Genomic DNA, 20,382 nt, shown 5'->3' on the forward strand with positions numbered 1-20,382 from the left:
CATTATCCATATATGATGCCCATATGCCTAGCACTTTGGAATAATAAACAGAATGTCAACCCTTTTCACTCACATTAGCAATCATCTGTGAAATTTAACTACTGCTTTGTAAAAATCAACTAGCCTTTTACTTAACAGTGCTTTAGAAACTATCAGTTCTAAACTTGAAATCAGTGTGATTGCTCAATAAATAATCTGGATAATCTAACTCTGCATTTTAGTAAGTCTTTATTAAATCTTCAATGAGAAGTGTTTCGTTTATAAAAAAATAGTACATTGAAAGCTTTGATACACAGAGATTTGTACTCTTCTAAATCTTTTTTTATTGTATAAATAATAAAGTGTCCCATCATTGCTCATGAAAAAAATGCTGACTTCTGGTGAGACATAGTATCAAGAGGATCCATAATTCCTTCTAGGTCTAAGGCAGGGAATTGCACCTGTGTTTCAAACCATCTGGCTACGGTGAGGAGCTGTAGCTCATGAAAAGCACGGCCAATAAATTGCAATCCAATCGGCAAGCCCTTTTCTGAGAGGGCTGAAGGAACACTTACAGCTGGCAACCCTGAAAGACAAACAAACATTTCTTTCTTTGCATTGTCTGATAAGGAACACACAGTACAACAGAAAGACTAAAGCAAAAGTATCTCTCTCTCTTAAAGGCAAATATTTAATTTAGTTTTGTAGCTTTTCAAGCTGTATTTAATTAAGATTAAAAAACCCAACCTTCATTTCTTCTTAAAACATTTCATTTATAAGCATTGATAACTATTTATTATTACATAATATCTAAACTAATATTGTATATCTCTAGTGTCTTGGAAGAAATATGGATGGTTGATGCAAATTGTCCTTTATTAGGACAAGAGCAAGGTTTCATCATTCTGAGGTTCAAATATTCTTCCTAACTATTCATCATGATAGCTTCAGATTAAAGTTCCAAATATACTGAATTAAATTTCTCACTCATTATGCACTAACTGCTGCTTTGATAAACTAATATGAAAAATCACTTGAAAATGTTTTGGGTTTTTTCATGTGGGTTTCATCCCAACAAATTATCCCTTTCCTAAATGGGTAAATTCAGCAACCACATATTTATTTGCTCATACTTGTTAATTTAGAAAATTGCATACAAACATACTCAAAGACACAATTGATCAAGCTTTGGCAGAGTACTGCTGTAACCAAAATTCAGGAGTTCTTGTTACAATTACATATACCCTAAAAACTCCTCATGACATAAACATCACTACATATTTCCTCCTTCTTGTTTTGGGTTTTTTTTTTTCTGATCAAGATTATCTGAAAAAAATCAAATGTAATTTTGCAAATTTTCAGTTGACTTACTATAGGGATTTACTCAAATTAGCAATATTTTGAATAGCTACAAGTAGAAGATTGCAGTATAAAGTAAGCTAAGGTTAATCTCATCTGACTGTCCATTGGAAGTCTGACTTGGTGCCTGGTTTTTGTCGTATTTAACGTTTTAATGTGTTTAGTTTTTTCAGTGTTAATATGGTTTTTTTTGTTGTTTTAACTTTTCATTGGGAAATGCCCAGAACTGGCTAGAAAATGGGTGACTACACAGACATTTTAAGTAAATAAATAAAAATAAATATTGTATTGTCACTTAGTGTTATGATGGGAAACTCTACAGTGAATATGTTTTGTAAGGGACCAGATTTTCCTGAAGGTTGGAAGCTTTTACCTATTGATTGAAACAATTGCTGCCTGGTTTTAATTCACAAAACAAAGAGTGCCTACAATAAAAACTTCCACTTTTTTTACCGGCCATGTTGGCAGCCTGAGTGAAGAGATCATCCTGTGTGCTGCGAGTCCTATTGTCTTCCTTGATGAATTCTTGGTACAAGATAGCCTGATTCAAGGTAGTTGGGGTGAGTAGTATATCCACACCAGAATGGAAGAGTTTTGCAAAATCAGTGGCTATGAGTCTTCTTACTTTCTGAGCTTTGATGAAATAATTCTCATAATTTCTAAAAGGGAAGGGAGGAAGAAACCCAAAATGTACAGTGAACCATTATTCTAGTTTTCCAGCTGGCTAGGCAATCGGTGGACGGCTATACTTTGAAGCAGGGCACCGATATTTCTAAAACTATTACAAAAACAAAACCATGGGCCAACACTTCGTGATACTGGCCTCAACCTGTCAATAGGACAGTATCTGTTTTAACACAGTCTGAAAAGTTTGATAGTGAAGTTTATTGCTAAAGATAGACATAAAATGCTGTAACAAGCACTCACAATTCAACAGTGCGTCAATTGCAGAGGTAAGTAGCATTTTACTACTACTTGATATATAGTTCTGAACTTTAACACATGTCTTTCAGCGATGCTACCACGTATTCTGTACCTTTCCAGATATCTAACAGTCTTTTTCTCCTTGAACCCACTCCATACTAGTGGACCCTAGATACTTTCATATTGCAGTTTCCCAAACTAATTATTCTAATTATTGGGATACCCCCAGATATTTGACTCTTGAACTTATTATCAGGCCATCTCTAAACACCTAGCATCACCCATCCATGCCACTGAGCCTTCAGCTCCAGCAATGATCACTATTGCCTCTGCTTACTAATGACGCTGAAAGTTTATTTTTATACGCCCTATCTTTAACCACCCATCTCTCTCAGAGTTTCAGTTTATTAACAACTGGGGTGCTTCAAGTTCTTTATTAAAAGAATGGGTGAACTTTGGGGATTAGGAGCTATACGTGCCCCTGATTTAAAGATATAAAATAACTTTTTGAATATAAACGTTAACACCACTGGAAGTTTCCTTTTATTCAGTCATCTTAATGGGGCTGCAAAGGGAGGATAGTAAGCAAGTCTTTGCACATATTGGGAGTTCCCCTAACAAATAAAATAAATTCTTGACCTACTGGATTATGCATAGTTTTATGATACAGGTAGTCCTTGATTTACAATCTTTTGTTTAGTGACCATTCAAAATTACAGTGGCAGTGACAAAAGTGATGTATCATTGTTTTTCACATTTATGACCATTGCAGCATTGCTATGGTTACGTAATCAAAATTTTGACAAGATGAAAATATCTTGTACCTTGTGGTACTTGTGGTTTGAATTGAACAACAAGTAAAACCTCGGTTTTGTAACATTGAGCTTTCAAATGTGTGAAACGTACTGTTTTAGCAAGAAGTAGTTGCCCGATAGAATTCTTCCCCTTACAACATCATTAAAACCTTCTCGGCGTGTGGCTGCCATCAAAGCTTCTGTGGACTGCTCAGCACTGCTGCGATGCCCTAAAAGGAGAAGAAGCAATCAGCAGTTGACAAATATATCCCCAAAACATTCAAAGCTGATTAAATTACACCAGGAGTGTCAAACTGGCGGCCTGTGGGCCGGATGCGTCACACACAGGCCATGCCTACCTCAACTCCGCAAAGGGAAAAAAATGTCACAATATGTCACATGACATATCAGTGAGATATGGTAAGTTTGACACCCGTGAACTACACAATCCCATTCAGCATAAAAAGCTATCAAACTGACTTATTGTTGGTAAACCCGTTACATTCCATTAAAATTTTAGCAATAGGTTCTCTGCCCAGTTGCTGGGTGGGTGTGGCCACGGTGGGTGTAATCGAGTTGGCCTCTTGCACCACAGTGTGTGTGTGTGTGTTGTTTTCCCTACCCAGGTTCCAGAGGTTTTCCTCGAGCCTCCGGGAGGGCGAAAAGGGACTCCCCAGGCTCCGGAGGCTCTCTGGAAGCCGGAAACAGGCCCATTACCTACCTTCCCGAACTTCCACGAGGCCCATTTTTTGCCCTCCCTGAGCCTCTGAGCACGTCCTACACTTACCTGCATCCAAAACAGGCCGTGTGGGGACTCCTGGGAGGGGAGGGGTGGTGGGTGGGGCCAGCCAGGAATGGGATTTGGGGGTTCTCCAAACTGCACAGAATCTTAGCTAGGGGCTCTCCCGAACCCATGCAAACCTCCAGCAGCCTACCCTGAGCCCAAAAGCTAAACATTTTACATGGGTTTTAACAGTTGACACCTGATCTAGCAGTTAGAAGGACTGAGCTGAATCTTTTTCACCAAATATTTGTTGCACAAAAAGGATGGTACAAAGAGATGGAAATCCTCCCCAAAGATGATTAAATGTGACCTTTTTATGTCTCTTTTTCCTGATTCTTGCTGAAGAAGGAAAATGAGAGAGAGCGAGAGCTAAAATTAAGTGCAGTTCCCATTGATACCTTACCTAGAATACTAGGGTTAATACAGTATATTGAAACAAGGCAAGATTTACATGCCAACATTAAACCAAGATTTGAAAACAAGGCTTGCCTGGAACTTTGGTTCCTACTTTATTTTTTCCACAAAGATAAAAAGATACACGAAATAAATGATCAAGAAATAGGCTTCATTGTACCTTCGTTTAATCCAGATGTAATAATCCAATTAAATTTTCTATATCCCTATTCAATAGTGCAAATTATGAAAACTTCTCAAAACAATTCTATACAGAGTAGAAAAGAGCTCTACATATACTGGGGCTCCATATTTTATCATATTACAATCACTGTGGATTTGGTAAACATTAAGCGCGCAAGGTCCTAGTTCCTTCCCTTCAATACTGCCATCTAATGGAGAAGCTAGGAAGTATGCCTTTTCTGTGGCAGCCTCTGCCCAATGGAGCACTCTGCCCCGAGGTTCATAGCCTCTATCCTCCCAGCCTTCCATAAGACCTGGCTTTCCCCCCAAGCACTGGGATAAGATTGGATAATTGCACATTAGAAGTTGACTTGGCATCGGGTTTTTGTTGTTTTTAATGGTATAATATGTTTAGTTTTATAGTTCAATATGGTTTTGTATGTTGTTTTGACTTGTGATTGCAAGCCACCCAGAGTTGGTTATAATGTTTTAAATAGCAATAGCACTTAGACTTATATACTGCTTCATAGTGCTTTACAGCCATCTCTAAGTGGTTTACAGAGTCAGCATATTGCTCCAACCAATTTGGGTCCTCATTTTACCCACTTCGGAAGGATGGAAGGCTGAGTCAACCTTGAGTTGGTGAGAATGGAACTGTTGAACTATTGGCAGCCAGCAGTCAGTAGAAGTAACCTGCAGTATTGCATTCTAACCACTGTGCCACTGTGGCTCATAAATAAATTTAGAATGAAGTATTTCCAAAATTAGCCTAGCATAAGGCATTAAGCAAACAATGGCCCTGTAACATCAGTTGTGCAATGCAGTGTTTTATACATTGAAATAAATATTCTGAATTCAAGGAATATGTCCTAGCTTTGTCGTTCTTCTCTTCAATCAAATGCTGGGCACAAAAAATTAATGGTCAAGATGCTGAATGGACAATATCGATGCTCAGAGAACTTAATAAGCACAAGGGAAAATGTTATCAAGCAGGAATGATTCAGAATTGCATAGTTTCAGTAACACTGTATTTATTTTTCAGTTAGATTTGAGTACAGGACACAGTTGAGTTTAAGACTGTATTTTTGTTGTAATCAAATCATTCCTCAAAGGACAAACCTGAGACAATATTTCCAAAATATTTCCAAAACATAATAAAGTTATTTCCACCATTCATCAAGCCCCAACTCAATTCAACGAGACTTTTCTTATTATAAAAAAGCTATGGCACAGATTTGGTCACCTATAATTAAACAATTATTTCATTACTGGTTCAGAGTTGGCAACTCTTTATAAGTTGTTTGTTATTCTGGAACATATTAGTGGATCCTCATGTATTTAATTATCCTCATTCTATGAGATATGATTCATAGACAGGTGTACATAAAAAGCTCAATTTTTTTTCATGCAGGTTGATGAATTTTAAAATATTTGGCTTTGACTTTGAATGCAAAATCTTCTATTCCAAAAGTGCTTTTTTCAGGAGGTAACTGGATTTTCTTGTTTTTTTTTTTGAAGACTTCTTCAAAATCTTCCATTGTTGCAGTTTTCTACAGTTAGCAGGGCCTAACTAGATTATCCATCCAGGTCTAAATATTTTCTACATCTATATCTAAGTGAGATACTCTAAGAAAGGTTAATGTAGAACTTTTCTTCTCTAATCCTATTGTAGCCTGGTACTGGTTTTCTCTAATTTCTGAGGCCATTATTTCCAATTATGTTTTTCACTGCTAGGTACCAAATTATCAACAAATCCACAATCAGAATTAGAATTATTTTTGTACCAGGGTCACTCAAAACAAAAAGATTGCAGTATAACTTCCTGGAATGTCTCAGAACATTACTCATATTCATAAAACATTAAATCCATTATTCCTGTTGTTATCTTAAACTTTAGTATACGATTAGAGAGATATGCCAGATATCAGATTCCTCCTATTAAAATGTTTTATTTCCTGTATCATCAACCAACAATATATTTTTATTTATTGACTCTTGACTAATACTCACTCCTGCATGGCATAGTTTGCCCTTGCCTTCTTTGTAGGGTTAAAGGGAGAGTGGCTGGTCCAAGGTCACTCAACTGGTAGGCCAAAGGAAGTCTGGAACTTGGATTTCTGCACATAGTCCTTTAATTACAAGACAAAACTGGCTCTCTCTCACATACCCAACCTAAGCCATGATATAACTGATTTGACTTTGCTTTACCTGGTTGTGTGTAGCTGGCTTTTTTTTTTTTTTTTTACAAATAACAGTATAGGCTTTACACATTGTGTGAATGCAACTCTTGTCACATTGCTGTAGCTGGCAAGCTTCCTTAGGTTTAGGCAGGTGAACAAGTTATTATAAGAATGAAGGCTACTTAGAAGTCTTATTTTAAAGGGCCCTTATGAATTGCCAAATAAATTGTCAATTAAAGAACCGACATTCTTAATAATATATTATCTTTTGTTATTAAGATTTTTACTGCATAGAGTTTGGTTGCAAATATACTAAATGTGAATATTTAAGAGACGACTTAATATTCAGCAGTGAGAAGGCTTACCATACTCCAGACCATCAAATCGAGCCATATTAGAAGCTACCTCTGCTGCACATAACACATGGTAACAGACAATGGAATAGGAAGTATGGGGCAGGCTCACTTCCATCACTTTAGCTCCAGCCCTCTTAAAGAGGTCAGCTGCCTTGGACCACACGGCTAGAGTCTCATCAGATAACCCTGCAGCATGGTATTCCTGGAAAAGGGAGGGAGGGAGGGAGGGAAGGAGGAGAAAGCAAGATGTTATAAGCCAGGGGTTGCCAACCTTTTGGACCTCAGGGACCACCAAACTCATAATTTTAAATCCCAGGGGCCACTAACTGGTTCTGTGGGCGTGGCCTAATTTGTAGGTGTGCCTTGGTGGTCAGGTGACTGGCTGGGCATGGCTTGTATGTAAATATTATAAATATTTATATAAATAGTGATTTTTTTTATAAAAAAGAGCAACTTTTACCCAAAATCAGGCAAAGCAGGCAGGCAGATTGAATTGCTCAATCACAGATTCATTCAGAGATCTATCTTATCTGCCATCGGCTAGCTCAGTCTGTCACATAACATTTGCTTGCAAGCAAACTCATAAAATTAACTCACAACACACCATGTATTTAACTATTGAATTTTTTATTAAAAAAGAGCAACTTTTACCCAAAATCAGGCAAAGCAGGCAGATTGAGTTGCTCACAGAATCAGATTCATTCAGAGATCTATCTGCCATTGGCTAGCTCAGTCTGTCACATAAAATTTACTAGCAAGCAAACTCACAAAATTAACTCACAACACACCATGTATATAAATATTTAATTTTTTTATTTAAAAAGAGCAACTTTTACCCCAGATCAGGCAAAGCAGACAGACAGATTGAGTTGCTCACAGAATCACAGATTCATTCAGTGATCTATCTATCTATCTGCCATTGGCTAGCTCAGTCTGTCACATAAAATTTGCTTGCCATGAGTCTGCACTGAACAATAGAACCTTCAGTCCTAAGGGAAGTTTGGCTGTGCTTAAAAGCAGAGCCGAAGATCTAAAGATGAGCTAGAAAGTAAGAAATCCAACCATTTCCTGCTTTCTAGCTAATCTAAATCTCCCGGCACAGCAGAACAGCTGTTGGTTGGAAAAAAAAAAAAAAGGAAAAATAGCAATTTAGCAGGCAAGTTTGCTGGGTAAGGAGTGAGTGGGCGGGGACGGTTCCCATGGGCCATGTGGGTGGTGCAGCCTTCTGTTTCTGCGCAGCCTGGATTAATTGCTTTGGGGGGGCTGCTCTGGTGTTGAGATTTCTCTGCGGTCCACCAAAATTTTCTCATGGCCCACCAGTGGGCTGTGGACCACTGGTTGGCGACCTCTGTTATAAACAACCAGCCACATTTCATAGGGTTCATCTGATCTGAAAATGTCAAAAATACTCAAGTGAATTCAAGTGAATTGTGGGATGACAATGAAAGGTCCTGTGTTTGAGAGTGAAATTTCTCTCTGGATTATACCTTATTTCTAATTCTGTACAGGTAGTCCTTACGACCACAATTGGACCCAAAATTTGTCTTGTTAAGTGAAACATTTGCTAAGTGAGTTTTGCCCTATTTTACCAACTTTCTTACCACTGTTGTTAAGTGAATCACTGCAGTGGATAAATTAGTAGCATGATACTTTGCTTGTCAGAAGGTCACAAAAGGGATTCACATGACCATGGGGCACACAGCAACAGTCAGAAGTATGAACCAGTTGCCCAACCATTTTGTTCTCATGATCATGGGGCTACTACAAAAGTCGTAAGTGTGAAAAACAGTCATAAGTCATCCTTTTCAGTGCCGTGGTAATTTTGAATGGTCACTAAATGAACTGTTGTAAGTTGAGGATTACCTGTATTAGGGATAGTCTCTATACAGGGCAGCCAAGATGGCTGTGAATTTGATATTAAACTGCAGCCCATCTCAGAGTCAACTTACATTTTGGAAAATCCTGGGATAACAAGGGCTTTTGCTCAGGGAACAAGAATGATATTAACTAATATTAAGTAATAGCAGTCATTAAGTATGAAATGAATAACAATGCTAAGGACTTGTTCTAAGACATTTTATAAATCCTAAAATAGGCTTAAGAAGCTTTAAAGAGCATACATCTTCTAAACGGTGGCTTTACTCACAGTTACTCATGCCCTGCTCATCGCTAGGAGGCATTACTACAATGAGCTCTTCATGGGGCTGTCCTTGAAGAGTACAGAATGCTATTCCCCTTGAGATGAGTGTCATGTACAATGATAGTCGTCTCTCCCGTTATCCTGAATTATTTTTTTCTGCTTTTACTTAATATTTTATGTGTTAGTTGTTTTTATGCATTATATGTAGTCCAGAATCACATTTGTATACATTTGTTAAAGAGACAAAGATATGCTATGATATAGAAACGATAGAAATTTATGAAGTTTTAATATTGTTCTTCTGTTACATAATTATTAAATCTAGCACCATCCTCTTATTTATTTTTTTTGTAACAAATAATTCTGAAGAACATTAATGTGCAGAAATGCCAATAGCAAATGGATGCTACACAGAATAAGCTGCCATTTCAGCCATGTTCATTAAATAAAGGTTGTTTTTAACATGCTCCAATGGCATGTTCGCATGCTTTTTTTTCTGTAATAGTACAGTGAATTCTTTTTAATAGCCTCCATCAATCTGGACACTCTCCAGGTATATGGATTCCAGTTCTCATAAATCTCAAGAATGATTCTTGACTAATATATCTTTTCTTTTATGTATACTGAGTGTATTTGCACCAAGACAAATTCCTTGTGTGTCCAACCACACTTGGCCAATATAGAATTCTATCTATTCTATTCTTCTATGGCCATGTGGCTAGGAATCATGGTAGTGAAATTCTCGATGTCTGGAGAGTGCCCTTGGAGAAATTTGTATTTACATTTAAAAAAAAAAAGATTCTCAATTTATTTAAGTAGAGAAGGAAAAATTATAAATCACAGGCTTTGGTCTTACGTTCAGAATGTGAACTTCATTATCTACAAAAATGAGTTTTGAACACAAGATTTTGGTTTTGAAATTTAAATTTTTATACAGAACAAAAAAGTTTTAAAAGAAAAATGCCACACATTCCCTTTATATTTTTATTCTGGTACCGGCATCTTTCTCTTTAGAAGACCGAAAGACATTTGGAGTTATCACAATACAACCAAATCTTTCATAATCCTCTCTAAAACATGCAATACATGTTTTTATTCTTGAAATATGAGATGGTTATAGTACGTTTCATGTATTGTGAACTATAACTTGTAGCATCAATCACAGTTGCCAGTAGTGCCTGATGCTGCTGGGAAGATTAGTTTACAAATGAAAACAAATATGGGTCCCAGGATAATGTTGCAGAATCCAATCTGGGTCAGTGGAAAATATGTCTCCCAATTTTACTAAACTAATCTTGCTGTCAACTCGTAAAGCATTCCTATGCCTGTTTTAGAGTTGCTATAAACAAGGGAGGTGGGGGGGGAAGGAAATCTGAAGGAGCAGTGAGGCAGTTTAAAACCAAAAGACATTCCAACACTTATCTTACACGGTTTGTAGCTAAGCTATCGGATCTTCTGCCCACAAAAATCCTTAATTGGAGAACGTGATTAATGCCACCTGGCCCGGTGAACAGCTTCATTGGAGAATCTGATTTATGACACACCCAGGGGGGAGGGGGGAAATAGGGTCACAGGTGACTGTAAATTATGTATGCCAGAGTTGGCTTCATACAGGTTAATGCCGGACATGTTGCTCCTAATAAATCTTTTGGTTTCTTTTGAAGCTTGCCTCGAAGCTCATGATTTAATTAGGGCAATCACAGGAATCCTGACACTTGCAGGATCCAATCCGGGTCGGTCAGTGGGACCAGAGATTTTAGTCTTTTGAGCTTTCAGACTCGTGCTAGAGCCCATCTTCAGGGAATTTCTTTCTCAAACTCTGGTCCCGGTAACCAACCCAGATTGGATCCTGCGAGATTAGTTTAGTAATATCTGGAGTCACATCTGCCATAAAAAGGTAGAAAAAGCTTACATTTCACTTTATTTTGAGTAAATGATGCTGAATCAGTACAATCAACACAAAACTTAATGCCAAATAATACAATTAGTGTTGTACTAGTTAAACTAGGAATAAGGAACCTGTGTAAAGAAACACCTATTAAATTCCCACTATCTCTGACTTTTCATCATTTTAAGACTGGCAGAAGCTGCAAGATTTGGACAGGCCCAGGGTTTCTGTCTCCCATACTGGCCTTAGCACCTTTGTAGGTTGAAAACATGAAACAAAGATCGAAGGATATGCTCACATGTTTAATTTAATTTAAATTAATCTTTAGAGGTCACTAACTTAATGCTCACTAATTTCTTAATTTAATGCAATTTAGTAATACATTTAATGTAACTTAATGCTCACTAATCATACAGCCAATTTACCTTAGGAACCCCAATGCAAAGATTCTTCATATCTATCAAGTTTGATAGCTGAAATGGACAAAAGGGATCTTGCACTGTGGTTGAATCTTTTGGGTCGTGCCCACCAAGAACACCTGAAAGAAATGGAATAGCACATGACATAACAGGAAAAAGAGAACTGCTAAACTAGACTTAACTTGGGACAAACGCCTAAGGAAACATATAATTGTTGTACCTAACATAGCAGCTGCATCATCAACACATCTGGTTAAAATGCCTGGGACATCCATTGAGTTCACAAGTGGGATGAGACCATAGCGGGAAATGAGGCCATAGCTGGGCTTTAGGCCGACAACTCCACAGAGGGAGGCTGGATTTCTTGTGGAACCTCCTGTATCAGATCCCAGAGCCCTGTAATTGAATTTAAAAAGAAACTCATGGAAATCAGAAACAAATAAAAAACTGTATCCCATTAGACTCTCCTTTTATATCTGTTTTCTGAAAGCCATTTTTGAATGAATGAATACACATGTAATTATATTTCCTTCCAGTTAACTCTTGAGGATTTCATTGAGTTTTCTCAACAATAATACAAACACAGGTGCTTTACCATTACCTTCTGGTATTTTATTTTTTATTTTCACCCTATCCTGATGCTCTGAAATTTACTGATGGCCTTCTATCCACAAATTAAGTATGTCTGATCTGACAAGATTGACCTGATATTGTCATCTGCTGAGCAGAAACAGACAAGCTACAGTTAAAATGTGTGTGACCAACCTGCAATTTTGCACTGGACCATTCACCTTTCAGCTCTTAGAAGAGGCATGTTTGTATTCCACTGTATCTTTAATTCCATTATAATTTGGAAAGAACTTGAAATGGTACTTAGCCCTGCTGCAAGTAGTCCTCGACTTATGATCCCCATTGAGCCCAATATTTCTGTTGTTAAGCGAAACAGCTGTTAAGTGAGTTTGGCCCATTTTACGACCTTTCTTGCCGCAGTTACGGTAAGTGCACTTAAAAGTAAGAGAATCACTGCAGCTGTTAAATTAGTCAAATTGTTGCTCACTAAATCTGGCTTCCCCACTGATTTTGCTTGTCAGAAGGTCTCAAAAGGGGATCAAGTGACCCTGGGATACTGCAAGCATCATAAATACCGGTATCAGTCAATTACCAAGCATCTGAAATTTGATCACATGATCATAGGGATGCTATAATGGTCGTAAGTCTGGAAACTAGTCGTAAGTTGCTTTTTTCAGTGCCGTTGTAACTTTGAACGGTCACTCTGTTGTCACGCTGTTCTAAGCCGAGGTCTACTTGTATTATCATGTTCGAAAGTCAAGGTTGTGAGATCCTCTTACGCAAAGCATGTGAAAGAGGACACCGCAGCAGCACTGCCGCCAGAGCTCCCTCCAGTTATCAGCCAGCTGGTATCGTCGTGTTGAGCAAGGGAGGTTGGTGCACATTTTTCTCTGTACTGCCTTGAATAACTCCAGGGGTTCCGCACTGGCCCAAATGCCCCATCTGTACTTCCAGACCTAGGATGAGCAAGTTGAAAAGGAAATTTTAAGAATTGTGAATTATTAAGCGGGCTATTATTATTATTTTTTTTGCCTTTCAAGAATTTAATTCAACTTACCCCATGGCAAATTCGTCTAGATTTGTTTTTCCAAGCAGTACAGCTCCTTGATCCAGCAATTTTTGAACTACTGTCGCATTGTATGGTGGGATATAACCTGAAAAAAAAAAGGTAAATATTGGATTGGCTAAGGATTCTATCTTGTGACAATTGAGAGTGTTTTACCATTGCGAATATATTTTATTCATCCGATACATCTGATTGATTTTTGAGTCTTCAGTCAAAAAAGGCAGTGCATAATAGGAATAGCACTTAGGCTTATATACTGCTTCACAGTGCTTTTACAGACATCTCTAAGCAGTTTACAGAGTCAGCATATCGCTGCCCCCCCCACCCAACACTCTGGGTCTTCATTTTACTAACTTCGGAAGGATGGAAGGCTGAATCAGCCTTGAGCACTGTCAGGATCGACAGAATCCAACTCCTGGGAATGTGAGTCAGAGTTACCCCGCAGTACTGCATTCTAACCAGAAGTGGTATTCAGCAGGTTCTGACCAGTTCTGGAGAACTGGTAGCAGAAATTTTGAGTAGTTCTGAGAACCAGCAAATATCATCTCTGACTGGCTCCACCCCCATCTATTCTCTGCCTCCCGAGTCCCAGGTGATTGGCTGGGTCTTCTTTTGTTGCCCTGCACAGGAGAATGGAGCTGGAAAGTAGGTTAGTTGGGTGTGGAGGGAATGGGATTTTGCGGTAACATTCTCCTGCCGCGCACATAGAACCAGTAGTAAAAAAATTTGAATACCACCACTGATTCAAACCACTGCGCTACCATGATATATGATATACTATTATGATATCCTGTCGCGAGGGAAGTTCAAACTATAAAATCAATGCCGCACTTTGGACTGCATCCACATCACAGGAGCAAATTTCTGCTTTTTACAATGCAGCTTTTCTTTCCTCTTCCTGCAAAATACAAATGGGATGAGGCTTCAGAAAGGAATCCAGTTCTGCTGGCGGAGCTATTCCATAGGCAGAAAAATAACAGTGGATTTCAATTGAAACTTACAAGTTATGTAGTTACAACAATGTAACTATGTACATCAAAAATTTGTCTGGAACAAAAAAAGTATAATATAAAAAGTGTCACCTTGCAGTGAGATGGGCAACAAATTTATTAAATCAATAACGCAGAATTCAATCATTCCAAGCAGACTCCACAAATAAGAAACATGGCTCAGTCTTACAGCATGTGATTTGCAAGACTTCAATTTCAATCTGTTATCTGAGACAGGGATAGAAAAATTTGTCTCTGAAGCAGAGAGAAATTCTGCTACTGAACATGCTTAAAACTTGGTTACATGAACCCTTGATCTGCTTCAATGGTAGGCAGCTATCTATGGTCCCATGATTCTACATAAAAAATTGTTTTTAATCCTGTTGTTGCCTTGCCCATAGCATCAGGAAACCAGCAATTTCATCCTTGAATTAGATGGTACTGGGAACTCATTGCTTGGTTTCCTGCTGTTAATGACAGAACTCCATTTCCTGCTCACTTACTGACCACACAGATCAGTTGAAGACTAAAAAATTAGTCTGAAATGTCTTAAAAACCACAAGACCTGAATTCTGTGGCCAAATAACAACTGTATTTTTCTTATGAATTGTATTGGATTTTCTCCCTACCTTTCTCCATTACTTTTTTATTCAACGTTTTATAGGAAAATATTATTTTGCAATTGATAAACCTATGACAAAACTTTGGCATTGCTATCAAAATGATCAAAGGCTTCACAATTAAAGCTCTTAGATTAATGTGAGACAATTAAGACACTAAGAATCGGAGCTCTAAAGTGTGGACTTGTGTTTTTTTTAAATCAAGTTTACCTTTTAACATCTTGGATGCACATGTTGTTTCAATGCCAGCAGTGCTGAAGTTGTCTTTCACAGCAACAGGAATACCATCTAAATCACCCAATGGCTGACCTTCATTATGAAGAATACAAGGATAATTAAACCAGTGTTTTGTCAGAGTTATTTCAGAGTATATTGCTAGTAATAGTAAATAAAGATTTTAAAAATACAATATGAACTCTACAATACAATACAGGCAGATCTCAAGTTACAACTGTAACTAAGTCCAGAAATATGGTTGAAAGCATCGCAATCATTAAGCAGATCATCCAATGATTACGTCTGGCTTTACAAATCTTTCGCAGTGGTTGTTAGAAGAACACATTGGTTGTTAAGCAAACCCACTGCACCCTATGGGTGTTTGAAACTGTAAGTTAATGCTGGTTTACAGCAAAAAAGTAATAAATTTTATCATATGCTTACAGGATGCTGTAAATAGCTGTAAATGGGGGCCGGTTGCCAAGTGTAACATACGATCACATGATGGTATGGTGTGTGTGTGTGTACGTGTGTGCATGCATGTGCATGTGCTGCCATTGGAACTTTGAAACTGGGTTGTAAGTAGCCTTGGAGAGATCCACTGCAACTTTGAATAGTCACTAAGTGATCGGTTGTAAGTCAGGGATTACCTGTATGCACAATATGCACAACTAAGCCATAATGGCTTGATTCATACAACACAATAAGCCATATTCTTGGGTCTGTATGTCATGCTAAACAGAAACAAAACATGTTATGGCTTGTTGTGAGAACTAAGTCTTCAACTCTAGGTAAAGGGAAGTGTATATTACTGGAATTTCATATTGACACGTAGGTTCAATAATAAATTATCCCTCTCAGATAAAGGAATATCTATGAAAAAACATCTGATATAAAAACTACCTGCTCTCATATATTAAGTTCTTCCTGTGGATCATGACAACATCTAAACCAGCAAATATTTGTGGGCCATTTACAAGCTCTGAGAAACCCAGAGGAAAATAATGTTACTTTAAACAGAACCTCCATAGACAGTTACTTTAAACAAAGAAGAATATTTTTCTGTTGTATAAATAAAATAACTTAGTGATATATTTCTTATGATAATTAATTAATTATTTCTCTTGAGGAAACAATAGTAGGCTCAGAGGCTTACAATTTTAGGAGAGAGCAACTGTTTAGTAGTAGTATCCTACCTTGTCTGTATCTCTCATCTGATGCCTGAGCTTGTTTTAATGCTGTGTCTTCTGTTACTGTTATGTAAGCATTAAGAAATTTGGTAGTTTTTATTAACGAGAGACATTTCTGACAAAGTTCAGTTGAACTGACATGGCCTTTCTTTAATGCTGCAGAAATCTGAAATGACAATGAAAAAAAGGAAAAAAATACAAGTACTGTAGTAGTTATACAGTACTTTTATCTAACTTACGATGATTAAAATACACTAAATAATACAAAGAGAAAGAAATGAAAAATTAAAGGAAAAAAGAGATAATATAATATAATATAATAATAGCCATTTAGTATTCATAGAGAATTAATTTATTTTAGGTAACAAATCTGTATTGTGAATCAATTCCATAGTACCAGCAGGATAAATGTCTATTTATGTAAGATTATTCTTTTTCACTGAGCCTCAAGGTCAGTAGGACCGAAACTCTTAAAAAAATATATTTTAGAAATAAAGTTTAGCAACATTTCTTTCTAAGATTGCATTAACATGTCCTATAACTGAAACCAACACAAATGATAAGACAAGAGGAGATCATATGAAGAACTCTCAAATTTCTTAATGCTAGCCAAAAAATGAAATTCAACCCTTTTTAAGTACTCTTTGGGGAGTTCTAAAGACACAAGGTATTTTCTGATGAATTAATTTCTATCAGTTCCCTCCAGGTAAACACAACCAGATGAGCTAATTCTACTTCATTATTATATTATTTACATTAACAAAAACTGCAAATTTGAAAGCACAGATGTCCTGCAGAAGATTATTAATTGCCTGATCCATTAAGGCAGGTCTTTTCTAAATTTCTTTCTCTATTTATGCAACTAAGATCTCCTCCTCTTGTTTAATAATTTTTAGGCAGCATCTCTTAGTCCTTCATTCTCACATACTGTTACAGTTTCAACCTTAAATCACAAGTTCTGTGTGTGTGTGTGTGTGTGTGTGTGTGTGTGTGTATGTGTGTGTGTATTTGCAGAGGCAATAGGAATAAGAGATCCACAAATAAATGCATTCCAGAATATTAACATAATCATGGAATCCCTATGCTTATTTATGTAGAAATGAATGAATTTTTGATATATTCTGCAAAAGAAGGCTTTCCTTACAAGAAAGGTATTCAAACACCACCTGGATTGTTCTATATTAGAGTTTTTAATTTCTCCTGCTTTTGGTGAATCAAGTCCCCACTGCTATCTTAGACTATGCTCCATTTTTAAGTACAACTACTAATAAATCTTCTCATATCATCACGACGTGGCAGTATCAGGTAACCAAATACAGTATGTAATCCCTTGCAACCCCCCAGTTTTGTACATATGTAGTTGTCTGTTTGCAAACATGAATATTATATTATCACATTGAAAAAGGCATAATAATATACCTACAAATGAAACATTAATTTATACTGTTAGTCTGTGTATAATATGCCATATGCTAAACAAATAACCTACAGATAGCATAATCCTGTTCGTGAAGGACCTCATTGTGTTCACTGGGGGCTACTTTTTTTTTTAATAAAGTTTTATTTGGGTTTTCACACATACAAAATACAAGTAAAACATCACGCTCATTTTTGTGTTCTAGTCCACATCTTATACTATTCTACATTTTCTATATAGTTTTTCCCCTCTTTTAATTTTCTCAATTTTATTTTGATTATCTCATCTCAATTCAAATCATTATATTTATACTTTTGTCTGTTCTGTTTCAATTTCATATTATCTTTTCTCATTAAACAAATTTTCTCCTGTAGTTACTAATTGGAGTATGACACCTTTATATCTTTTAATTATATCCATTAAACTCTTATTTGAACTTCAGTATATACCTTAAGGTTATGGACTTCAATATAATACATAATACATAACTTCCAATTCTGCTTGGTACATTCTTACAATACACACTATATTCTTTTTTAAAAAAGGATTATAAATATATGTAATTATAAACCCTCATTCCATTCCAATTCAGTTCTATCATTAATAATCATTAAAATCTTAACAACTTTAACATTTCTTTTCAATTAAATATCATACTTCCTTAAAGACACATATAATCTCCATAATTAATTTTTCCCTTTTTTTGTAAATCATTAAATATTCATTTTGTTACATTTATTTATTGACAAGCATTCCACTGAGTTACGATAGTTATTTATCAAACATTTTAATCATACATTATTTCATATTTTCTAAAATTATTTCTGTTTCTAATATAACAATACTATCTTATGTACCTTTGCAGAATCCCTTTTTCCATTAGATTTTCACCCATTATCTCTAAATAGGCCCTGTTTTTCTATATTTTGTTTCTGTCCTTTATAACTTCTTTTCCTTTCTTTCTTCCCTCTTATCTTCTCCCTCCCCTTTTTACCCCCTTGTCTCTCTACTTCTAATTCTCTCTTCTGCATTTCTCTCTTCTGTTGCTTTCTGATTTTATACTTATTTTTCACTCTATTTTGGGGGGGGGGGATTGTTTTCCCAATCTTAAACTTTCCATTTTCTTTCCCCTCTTTCCTTTTTTCCCCCCACCTAAGATTACTTGTTCATTAAAGATGGCTTCTTCTTTGTTGCAATCTTCTTGTTCTGCAGGAATTTCTTGTTGTTTCTCATAGTTCCAAATCTCCATTTCTAAGAACTGAAATACGAAGCCAAAAGAACCTCTCCCTTCTTGTGCATCTTCTTTGTACGTTTTAAGTTCCATTTTCAGTTCTTCTAAAAGTGGAGCCATTTTAAACAGTTTTAAACAACCACCCGATTGATTTTAGTAATTTAAATACAATAACCAAGAATCCAGAGATCACCAAATAATCCAAAGAGTCCCAAGCTATTTCTTCTTATTTGTTTTTCCACTTTCTCTTCCTGGGGTTTTACTATTTTGTTGCGATGTTTCAGTTAAGATGTATCTTTTGGAAGTCTTGTTGAGATTTTGCTGTAAGTTCTTTTTAATTCCAGGCAGTCTCCTCCCTTCCAGATCCTGTCCTTTTATTCTTTTTCTCTCCTTTCCTGTTTTCAAAAGCTTTTAATTATCCAGAAATCTTTATTATCCCTTTTACTTTTTATTTTCAGCATTAAATGCCTATTAATGTCAAAGTGGATTTTTTTTCCAATTTCTTGCTTAAGTCTCTTAGCTGTCAGTATAGGAAAAGGAGGGGAAAAAAACCCCAAATCTTTTTCCTTTTCTCTCTCCTTCTTCTTAGGGAACAATGTTATTGGGTTTTTTTTAATAATTTCAATTCCAGGGTACCTTATTTGTTGCTTTTGCTGTTTGACCCGGTCAACCAAAACTTTCTCCTCTTTATCTTCCTCCTGCACATTCTTTTCTGCTTGAGTTCTTCTTTGTAGTGGTCATTTCTGACCACTGCTACAACTGCCTTCGGGAAAGGGAGTAATGGCCAGTTGGGAAGGAGAGATGCAGCTCTCCTCAACCCTGCTGGCAGTCTCCCCCCTCTTCACCACCTCTACGGGGTGGCTTAGCCCCGAAACCAGCCGGCTCAGGGTGCTCCAGCGGCGAGCATGGATCGAAACCACACAGAGACGCAGTTTCAGTCTGTCGCCAAAGAAGTTCAAACCGGAAGACTGGGGGCTACTTTTATATAAACTGTATGGGTTATATTATGTAAATATAAATAGTTTATTTTGTATGGATTTAGTGAGAAACTGAAGTATTTGTATCATGCTGAGCGTAAGTAGCTATTTGAGTTTCTCTCTCTCTCTGTGTACTACTGGCATTTATGGTTTCTTTTTACACTACCAAGATTGTAGCTTGCCCTGCAAAAGTCCGGACGAACTACTATCTGAACTTTCCATATCCCTTTGCTGTCATCTACTGGTCATCTGGATTTCTTCTATCACCCACATCCGTTATCTTACCCTTACTACAAGAGCAACCTAAAAAAATAATCATAGAAACGCAGTACCCTCCATGCAATCCTGAAAGTCCTGAATTTGGATTTCTACCCTTTTGTATGCCAAGTATACTTGGAACATCAAGCGTCTCCCCCAAATGCAGCAGAACCCAGTTCTAGAGACAGAAATAACTTCCGGAACAGCCAAACAACAACAACCGACGCACCTCTCGGAGTGAGGAGCGCAGCATCTTTCCCGGCATCCCGGGATGGAAGATTCCGAGGGACCAGCAAATCTTCCTTCGCTGTACGAACTTCTGTTATTGATACTGCAGGAAGGCACCTATGGGGGCATCCATCTTGGTAAGCATTTCTAACATTGAGATCGCTGATTGGTGTAGCGCTCACAGCATCAAAGCATGCTTGGTTTGTATTGGTCCGGGCTCC

The 20,382-nt window shown here is 37.0% G+C and overlaps 1 protein-coding gene across 1 annotated transcript; it reads right to left on the minus strand.

Annotated features, from left to right (window-relative positions):
* Positions 1-209: 209 nt before the first annotated feature.
* Positions 210-20,376, minus strand: QRSL1 (glutaminyl-tRNA amidotransferase subunit QRSL1). The gene is made up of 11 exons (XM_026726661.2): positions 20,163-20,376; positions 16,057-16,216; positions 14,855-14,953; positions 13,027-13,123; positions 12,749-12,925; positions 11,620-11,795; positions 11,406-11,518; positions 6,962-7,154; positions 3,169-3,286; positions 1,792-1,997; positions 210-565 (listed from the first exon to the last, which is right to left on the minus strand). Exons 1-11 carry the CDS (start codon positions 20,196-20,198, stop codon positions 357-359), a joined length of 1,584 nt encoding a protein of 527 aa, XP_026582446.2. The 5' UTR covers positions 20,199-20,376; the 3' UTR covers positions 210-356.
* Between the last annotated feature and the right edge of the window lie 6 nt (positions 20,377-20,382).

This window comes from Pseudonaja textilis, chromosome 1 (assembly GCF_049901715.1).
Source record: "Pseudonaja textilis isolate UNSWEBS1 chromosome 1, rPseTex1.2, whole genome shotgun sequence".
Classification (NCBI taxonomy): Eukaryota; Metazoa; Chordata; class Lepidosauria; order Squamata; family Elapidae; genus Pseudonaja; species Pseudonaja textilis.

Excerpts from the sequence above, each read along its gene's own strand:
- QRSL1 (XM_026726661.2), bottom strand. The coding sequence starts at position 20,198 with ATGCCGGGAAAGATGCTGCGCTCCTCACTCCGAGAG. Across the intron at positions 11,519-11,619 it reads TGATGCAGCTGCTATGTTAG|GTGTTCTTGGTGGGCACGAC; the intron begins GTACAACAATTA and ends CATTTCTTTCAG. Across the intron at positions 3,287-6,961 it reads ATTTGATGGTCTGGAGTATG|GGCATCGCAGCAGTGCTGAG; the intron begins GTAAGCCTTCTC and ends TTCTCCTTTTAG.